Source organism: Pangasianodon hypophthalmus, chromosome 20 (assembly GCF_027358585.1).
Source record: "Pangasianodon hypophthalmus isolate fPanHyp1 chromosome 20, fPanHyp1.pri, whole genome shotgun sequence".
Taxonomy (NCBI): Eukaryota; Metazoa; Chordata; class Actinopteri; order Siluriformes; family Pangasiidae; genus Pangasianodon; species Pangasianodon hypophthalmus.
In genome coordinates, this window is record NC_069729.1 from 19,928,687 (window position 1) to 19,938,870 (window position 10,184).

General features: G+C 36.1%; 1 protein-coding gene across 1 annotated transcript in view; it reads right to left on the bottom strand.

Moving 5' to 3' along the window:
- Positions 1–7,358, bottom strand: part of trim62.1 (tripartite motif containing 62, tandem duplicate 1) — a 44,189-nt gene extending 36,831 nt beyond the window's left edge. The window contains exons 1-2 of the mRNA XM_026932979.3: positions 7,175–7,358; positions 4,870–5,457 (exon numbers count right to left, since the gene is read on the bottom strand). Of these exons, the coding sequence (XP_026788780.1) occupies positions 4,870–5,283 (414 nt within the window). The 5' untranslated portion in view covers positions 5,284–5,457; positions 7,175–7,358. The remainder of the gene's footprint in view (positions 1–4,869; positions 5,458–7,174) is intronic.
- Positions 7,359–10,184: the final 2,826 nt, after the last annotated feature.

The following is a 10,184-nucleotide window of genomic DNA, read 5'->3' on the forward strand; positions in this document are numbered from 1 at the left end:
TGGTGTCAAAATCGTGCACTTGAAAGTGCTACTGGGAAAATCGGGCAAGCTGGGAGGCTCGCTTGCCTTAAGCTTCAAAGAAAAATCTTTTATTGATTAAATGAAATGAAACGTTGCGCCTTTGTTACTTACTTGTTACCTTTGAAACAAAGCATTCCTGCCATAGATACACAAAACCTAGATGCTGCTTCAAACCCTGTCCACACGTACAAGGATATTTTTAAAGACGTCTTTTTTACCGGAAAACGTCATATTTTCGTCCACACAAAAAGCGTTTTCGAAAACATATCTCCGTCCAAACGAAAACACCAGCCCAGTAGGCAACGAGTGTACGTCACACCCTGTTACGTCAAGGTACGTACTGAGCCGTAGAGATGGCGAAATGCAGAAAAACACAAGGATTCATTAATGCAGACTGACGATGAGGTTGAACTCCTGATTAAGGCATTGTTTAAATAAAAAAGGTTCGTCCGAGCCCAAAATCAGGAGCAATACAGCACTGATCATATTCCATCTCCTCGGCACAAAAGTGTACTAGTAAAATAAAACAAGTTAAACTACAAACACACCATCTGACAAAGTAGCAACCCGATCAGCAGCCGTGATAAACGGAGTCCTAGCGCATTCATAACACGCAAAACTTGTATGCGCACATCAGTGTTTTTCAAAATTGTACATTTTTTACGTTCACACGGAAACTTTGAAGACGTAGTTGTCAAATTTCTCCACCTTTCAGGATGTTTCTGAAAACAACAAAACCTCGTTTTCATTGACCCAAACCTCCATATTCATGATGAAAGACCAAAAACAAAAAAAAAAGCCTACATTTTCAAAACTATCCGTATACATGTGGACGGGGCCCGAGATTAATGCACCTACGGTGACTTTTCAGATTGTCTGCACTGAGATATTTGCAAAAATATTGGCACACTTTGTAGTATTTGGATGGAAGAATCATTGGGACTTCAAAGCAAGACATCTTTAAATAGCAGATAGCTATGACGGACTGGAATTAAGGTTTGTTTACTCTTTATTACTGTTTATTAATGTTTCAATTCACTTTAACTCCACCTCAATTCTTAGGTTCTTAATGTATTTTTAGATCATGAGAAGTTCAATAAGATTAGTTTCTAATTTGGTACTGAATATTTAAAATGTTGAAAATGAATTACAGAATTTTTTTTTCAGTGTTAATTTATTTCTGCAGACATTATATATGTTTTTTTCCACTACTACTACTGTTTTACTGGATGTTTGTTCTCAAACCTGTATATTAACAGAAAAAATGATATTTTTCAAACATTATGATGTTTTTTTCTGTCATATCGCCCAACCCTAACGAGCACTGCTACGTTCGGTGAGCTTTCTCCTCTTTAATCACGACCAGACTTTAATCCTGACACATGAGGCTTTCACCAGTTTGGTTTTACTGCACTGCGATCCAGGTCACGCATTTAATTTGAAACACTTCATCCACCCTTGTCATTTGAATAATATACGAAGGCAAACACACCTACATGTTTGAACAGCATAACAGCAGCTGATCACTTGCTTTGTTTTGCGAGGTTTTGATCATGCTGAGAGAAACTGAGAAGGCTGGAAATGTCATCTGAGCTTTAGCATCATTTGAACCTCATGCCAAGGTCACTAATCACCACACCACTGTCTTAATAAATACATACATTTAAAAAAAATAAAAAATACAGAGACAGACACTGATATTTCCTACTTTCTTAATTACATGTGGTTAGCAGACCTGATGATCAAAAGTGTTCCCACAACCGCTACTTTCACATTACAAAAGTGAATCTTAATTTTCCAAATCAGCTATCAATCACGAAGGAGCAGATGAGGTCTATATTTCGCTTCTAAGATGAATTACCGGAAAATGTGGTTTTGTTTTGAAAGCAATCCTACACCCGGGTATGTGCATTTATTAAATGAGTCAACGTGCCTGAGGCGTCTGCTTCGTCCACTGAAATGTCTCGGATTTCTCTTAGAGAACTTTTTAATAAGAATAACACCGAAGACTGCATCAGATACAAAATTAAAAGTTTCTTATCAAACCTTGCTTCTGTAGCACCACCAGCGTGACAAGCCAGAGCTTCACTCAGTACAAGAAGGACAGAGTCAAAGTCTTTGTACCTCGCTTAACAAATAAAAAACGAATAACACGCAGATTTACTACTTATGATCATATGATCATTCCATCATTCCATATAATATTCCACTGCACATATTCACTGTCCATAGCCATATACATATAATATATATTCAGCCTGCACTCTGTTAATTTGCACTTCTGATAAACAGATGCTAAACTGCATTTCACTGCTGAGTACTGTGCAATGACAATAAAGTTCTATCTATCTATCTATCTATCTATCTATCTATTTATCTATCTATCTAATCCAAATGGGTTTTCCAAACTCACCTTAGACGTGGATTTAGCCGGATTGAGTTGTCTTGAGATAACTGTGTGCTCCTGTGTGATATACTGAGAGCAGAAACCGAGTCAAAACATAAACGTGTTAAAATCACGATTCGCTTCTCAACACAATTCGCTTCAAGAACGGTGCTGATTCTGACAGAGCGTCACTGTTCCTCCTAATTTGCTGTGACCAATGAGCATACACACTGTACCATGTGACCTCGCACACCTTAGTGTTACGACGTACAAGTTCGAGTCTTTCAATTCCACTGAATCTGCTACGATACGATATGATTCGATTTAAAAAAAAATCACGCTAAAAATCTAAAAACGTCTATCCATAACTCACTTTTCACGTATCACATCCACTTCAGCTACGCCGTCAGCTGTTTGTTTAGTTCCTTTAGTTCATCGTGGACACGTTTTCTTTACGACGGAGCACAAAAACACCAAAATGTAGCCGGTTTTAGTTCGTTCGAAGATGTAAAAACTTACAATTCCGATTTCTGCTTTGAAAACAGACAAACTCACGGTGAAATCGTCAACACTTCACTCCCTCTAACTCAGTAAACCACGTGTGAAAAAGGAGGCGCTGCTCTGCTAGACGATGGAGATGTGAAAAACATTCAGGGAAAACGTGAGAAAAGTGAGATTATTGCGAGCTTTTCGGGTGCGTGTGGTCTGGTTTAGAGTTACAGCAGAGAGATTTATGAGAAAACAAAGACTATAATTATGGAGTTCTTTAAAGTCACGAAGCTTCATTCTCACAGCTGATGTTACTGAGGTGAAAGAAGATTCAGTGTGTGTAGCGTCTTCAGTGTGTATGTGGCGTTATATGGCTTGTGTGTGTGTGTGTGTGTGTGTGTGTACATATATATGTAAACATATGTAATTGTTTTAGATAATTGTTTAGGAAATTACTTTTATTTTACTATTTTATTTATTAATTTTTAAAATACGCAAAATAATGAAATATAACATATAATCAATATTTGTATAATTTTAATATACAGTAAGACCCCCGTATCTGCACAATAAAGACATTAACATCAATAACTAATAATAAAATAGAAAGAATATAATATTAAAAGTTATGTGAATGTGGTCTCTCTCTCTCTCTCTCTCTCTTTAATATTTATTGTACTGTACTCACTCTTCTTCTTCTTCTTCTTCTTCTTCTTCTTCTTCTTCTTCGTTCTTCGCTTAAAGGAAGCGCTTTACGACTTCTCTGTGGTGCATCTGATCTGCCAGCGTCACTACTCTTGCGCTTTGTGGCCATTATTAAGCAAAATAAGGGTCAGTTGAACACAAGCGCTGCGATACCGTGAGAGTTGATCTGATAAGCGAGACGGCTACTGAGCGACTAACGGCCGAGTCGCGTCTACAGCGTGGATCCGCTGGACAAAGGGATGATTAACGTCCCGGGCGAGACCTCGCGAGATTTCAGCACGTTACTCAGAACGGCGCGCAATTTAAATGATCAATCTTTACCGTATTTTCTGTTTAATTTTCACGGATCACGGTCAGGCGCGGTTACGTGAAACCGTGGTAACCGAAACAGCAGATACGGGGGTTTTACTGTAATGAACATTTAAGTATAAACTCATCATTATTACCGTTTACAGACTATATAAAAAATACATATAAATATTTAATTATTTTAAAAACGTAACATAATAAAAATAAAAATATTACTAAATATAATAATACACATTCTTATTATTTAAATATAACGTATATTTTTAAATTTTATTTAATAAATTATTTACTATTTTATTCATTAATTGAAAAGTAGACTAATACTAAATATAAAATAATAAATATGTTTAATTTAATTACAATATTTTTGACAGTACAGTTTTAAAGACATTTTTATTATTGCTCACAAGATATTTAAAACTAAAACTATTTTAAACTTCTTTTAAAAAAATACTGAAAATATTATTAATAATAAATATGTAATTAATAATTAAAATTGTTATTTATAAGGATGAAAATGAATTTTTTTTTTTTTAGATTTTAGGAGTGCTAGTCATTTACCCACATATTTTTTAAGCAGAGAAATATAATTTTTTTAAATTAACATTAAAAATATTATTAATAATAAATATGTAATTATTATTTAAAATTGTTATTTATAGGGATGATTTTTTTTTTTTTTTAAGATTTTAGGTGTGCTAGTCATTTATCCACGTATGTTTTTAAGCAGAGAAATATAATTTTTTAAAATGAATATTTTTAAAATGTAACTCTGAGAATGAGTCTCTAACTGTTTGAGGAAAGGAAGGTTTTTTTTTTTTTCCCCGATTGTAACTCAAAGCTTCCTGAACATCATGAAGAATAAATCCTGAGCGAAAGTCTGAATATCGTGAGCACCGTGTCGTGTTGAAATAAACCTGAAAACAAACAAACAAATAAACAAATAAAAGAAACCTGACCTGTATTTCCTCATAAGCCTCGTCGATGGTGGTGACCTGGTGCTGCTCGTGTAACGCGGGCTCGTCGCAGAAGAAGCACACCAGGCTCTTGTCGCTGAGGCAGAACAGCTTGACCTTCTCGTGGTCCTTGCACGGGTAGGTGTTCCTCTGGGCGTTGAGGATGGCGTCGAGCGGGAAGGCCGAGTACCTCTCCACGATGTTGGAGAGCTTGAGGCTGGGCGAGAGCAGCGGGTCGGTGAAGGTCCTCCTGCACTCGGGGCAGTCGCGCGTGCCGTGGTGCTCCTGCCTGCTCCAGTGCTCCGTGATGCACTTGCGGCAGAAGTAGTGCTCGCAGCCGAAACTCACCGGGTCTTGGTAAATGCTCAGGCAGATGGAACACAGGAGCTCGTCCTTCAGACAACACGCCATTTGCATGTGCGGGGAGACGTCGGAAAACGTGACACGCGCCGAGAGAACCGAGAGCCTCGTGATCCCGAGATTTATAGATTTACCAAATTTGTAGTTTTTTTTTTTTTTTTTTTTTGGGGGGGGGGTCTTTAGTTTGAATGAAATTCCAAGCTGCTCCTCAGGATTGATCCTTCAGTTGTTCTGATTTAAAAAAAAAAATAAATAAAAAAAATTTTTTTTTTTTTTTTAAAAAAGAAATGAAAAGAAAAAAAAAAGGGAAAACATTCTGGTTAGATGCAACAGACAGAAAATATCATTTAATTAAATAATTACGATTAAGATGTACACAATGAGAAATTTACCTGTCTTGTAACTTTTTTCAAAATTATTACACTAAGCACCGTCCTCCTTAAAGCCTGTAGCAAAATTATTGGCACCCGCCCCGCCCCAAATAAATAAATAAAATAAAATAAAAAAACAACAACAAACAGTTACCTCTATATTTGTTCTTGTAAAAATGTCAAAATTCTGTTTTATAAACGTCTCTCAGCCTGACAATGTATAAGCGTTCACAGTTAAAGTCTCAATCTGTCTCAGTTTCCTCAAAATTACATCAGTCCATTGCATCGGCTCCTCTTACTGAAGGTGATAAATATTTTTTAACAAATCCTTTAAACTTTTAAATCCTTCTTACATCTTCCATGTTTTCTCAAGCTCCTTTATTCTTAAGATTTGTTCTTGCGCACTAAGATCGAGAGATTTCAATTCTTTAAACGTACATTTTTTTTTTAACAAATATGTGTTTTTAAACAGTCCTCTTTAGGGGTGTCGATATTTTTAACACATATCTTTTAAATGTGTTCAAGGCGGAAATCATATATTAATCATTTCCATTGCAAAAAAATATAATTATTAGTGTGAAATCGATCAGCAAAATTACACTGGTGCATAAGTTTGCGTCTCGTCTATTTTTAACTTCCTTTAACCTCTGTTTCATATCCTCTGACCAGATTTCAGTCTGTCTCAGGTATAAATTTAGCCACTTTCTCTTTTTACGTCTCTGTTTTCACTCTGATTTTCAATCTCCTAACTTCTAAACTCTGTTAAAAGTCATATTTTTTCCTCCAAAGTCCTGACCCTAAGCCTTCTGGCTCTATTTTGTAAAACAGGGGCATTTTTTTTGACCCCTAAACCTCGGACTATGTCGAAGGAGGACGAAGGAGGTCAAATCTATCATCTATAACAAGCTCTGAAATCCCAGATGACTCTCTTATCCCTGTAGAAGTATCGCATGGAGTATAAAATGCAGGCTATACTGCAGATTTTATATTATACATCCACAGGACTATTGAGATGTTTGCATTTGGGACAGGTTTCAGTTTTAATTTCTGCTGCAAGACACAATCACTTGATGATGGCAATCATTACAGAAGATAAATGTTAGTTCCGTGGAAGGGTGGCATTTCTGGAGAAATAATGCCAGGGTGCTCAGTGACAAAAGAGGAAGAGCTTTTCCAAATATTAATAATAATTATAATAAAAGAAGAAGCTGGGGTTTAACGCCAGAAAGCCAATTTACATAACCAGCCTCTCTCTCTATCTCTCTCTCTCTCTATATATATATATATATATATACACACATACATATAAACATATATACATACATATACATATGATTGCATTTCATTACATTTTCTATCTACCTGATAACTAATAAGAGCTTGAGAAGTTTAAGCATAAGTGTATGAGTGATTTAAAGCGACTGTCACATCGTGCATTATTTTTATTTTTAATCATCATCATGCACAAAAAGCTAGCTAACTAATTAGAGTAGCTAGCCAAGCTGGCTAATGTGTAAACAGTGCTAGCTAGTACAACCGCTTTAAATTCCCCGCAGTCAACAGCTTGTTTCTCTTACTCTGACTCGTCCTGATTCCTCTCAGCCTCGAAGACGCGCCTTTCCATGTGGTCGTACAGTGAAGTCCTTCATTTAATTAATTAATTTTGTCCAACTTTTTTAATTTTCTCGTCGTTAAGGGTGAAGCTCGTGCACCTCCACGCTGCCCAGCTATACCTGATCCCTGAATGCGCGAGACTGGCTGTGAGCGAGCGGAGCACAGCAACGGAACGATCCACTTCCAGCACAATTGAGGGGGGGAGGGATTAAAAAAAAAGGAAAAAAAAAGAAATATCATATTTTCTGCTGGTACGTTCAAATTTTATACGTGATCATATGACTAAGGCTTGTACTTTCTGTCATGATTTAATGTTTCGTTCTGACTTTATGGTCGGAAATTGCCCGAACGCGAACGCAGTGAGAGATGGATCACCCTGTGATTCACCCTGTGGTATGGCTCATGCTTCATCATGTTGGGCATAAATTAGACACAATCCACACCAAAGGAAAATATGAATAGGGTGGTTTTTTGTTGTTATTATATATATATATATATATATATATATATATATATATATATATATATATATTGCAAATAATTTTCCTTTCCCAATTTAAAATATGTATGTCTATGTCTATATATATATATATATATATATATATATATATATATATATGTGTATATATATAATTTACACTTTTTAATTTGACATATAAAACCCATTTTCATCCCATTTTCAGTCCTTGACCTTCAAAGCAAGAAAATAAATTTACACTACATGGTTATTATAATATTATAATAAAGACACCAAAAACATCTTTTCAGGACCATCAGGTTTTTATTATTTATTTATTTATTTATTTATTTATTTATTTGGTTTAATGAATAATAATTTGCTAGACATAGCTTGTGAAAAGGTGCAGAAACAGTTCAACACATTTACCCTCATCAGGAAATCCTTATGAATATGCAAATTAGACACGCCTCCAAACGTAATAAGTGCCCGCCCTCTTCCCTTGGTTCATTTGCATATTAGAATATGATAGGCTGTTATATTTTGTGATGCAATGTGCAGTACTTGCCTGTCACTATGCTGCATTCGACTTACCTCAGGAGCTGGAAGTCATTTTTTCGACCTTCATGTGTCCGAGCTCCAACATGGGAAAAAAAACATGGACGCCTCCATGCTCGTCTTTTGCTAGCAACAAGCTAGCCAGCTAACTGTGACTAGTGATGTACATTTTCCTCCTCAAAACAGTGAACTGTAGAGTCAGTGTTATAGATTTAACAAGTGAAATGTCTGTATGTTGACTGATCTAAAGCAGATACTTGTATATACAGTATAACTCATTTAAAACTATACTTTGTTTACTGTTGATGCCGTGAGCAGCCATGTTGATTTGACGTCACTTGCTGAACTCGGAGTTGAGGAGACCATTCCGAGGTCCCGAGTAGGAATTCTGAGTTGAGGGGGGGTTTCTTTGGTGTTTCTCGAAGTCTCGACTTTTAGCAGCATTAATTTCTAACTGTAGATTTCTGTAACTCTAACAAATCTGTAACTTTTTTTTTTCGCTTAAATTTGTCTCCCTAAAATGACGTAAGCATAAATTTCAGGGTGATATTGTTGCATTTGATTTTGTCACTGAGACCTGGATTTTAACAATGCAAGCCATTTTGTTATTTTTATATTCTTTTTACATGGAAGGCAAATCACACATAAAAAGAGTGATACGTCTGTAGAGAAAATATGTAGATTATTTTAGGTCCGTTGAACGGTCCGTTGAACCGTAAATTGAACATGATTATTTTCCACTTTAGCATATTTGAAGTACTTTATTTCAACACCATCAAGCACCAAGCATGTGCATTAATTTTAATTTCATCTCCTCAAAGTCAAACTCCCAAATAAGATAATGGGTTTGTTCTAATCATCCACATACACAGGGTCTAAAATAAAAAAGCTACTCTGAGAGGCATCCTGAACAGACTTAGACTCGATTCTACAAATGTCAAGGTTCAAGGTTCTTTATTTGTCACATACATTTTGCACACATGTGATGTGATGTAGGGAAGTATTTCCTTACTTCCTCACATTATGCCACTTACGTCACATTGTACAGTGTTATTAAAAGCAATCCGAACATATTGTGCTTGATAGAAAAGGTTATGAAGTAAGCATTTTTCAGCAGCTCTGCAGTTGTGTAAGTCCAGGAGATGCTTTTAAAAATATAAATATAAATCCGTTATGTTAAAGCTATAAACTGGGCCACTGTGATGCCTTCCAAGTGGCCTTGCTCCATTTTCACACCAAGATTTATTTTAACCAGCTTTGACAAGATTGCTTACAGGATAGGTCAGAAGAGTTGCTGATGCAACCTATTTTCCTCGGAGATTGCCTTAAATAACATCTGGCAGATTTTTAGGTGTGAAATTCACACCAGTACACCAGACTTTTTCACTTTCATCTGACTTAAATCTACACAGCCTATGTGGTTAAGAATATGGTAATGAGACTGAAAATTGCTGCTACTACCCACCACCTCAAGTGCAGTGGTGGGTTTCAGTCTGACTGACTCGCTGGCATTAAAACAACAACTGAGTCCCTGAAGAGAACGAGAATCAGCCTAAAAGTTCAGATGATGCAAATCCAAAATCACAGCTTTTTAAATATATGCTTTAGCAGCACTACAGCAAGGTCTTTCAGTTTCACTGAAGATTTTAATCTGTGGTTAAATTTGTGACTTGCAGGGGTCTGTGATGTGCGGTTAGTGGGGGGAAAATGCAAAGCCACTATCTCTCTGTATTTGTACCTGTGTAGAGCTCCAAATATCTGCATCTGTATTTGGACGACCATGCCAGAAGGGGGCGTGTTATTATTATTTTTTTTAATTAAATAAGTGTGAACCCTACCTCTATACCCATGGAAACTCAGTTTGTATGAAAATATGATGTGGTTTTTATATCAGATGGTAGTAAACCAGTGTTTAGATCGAACTATTGGAGCAAACCACTGATGGGAAAAAAATGAAT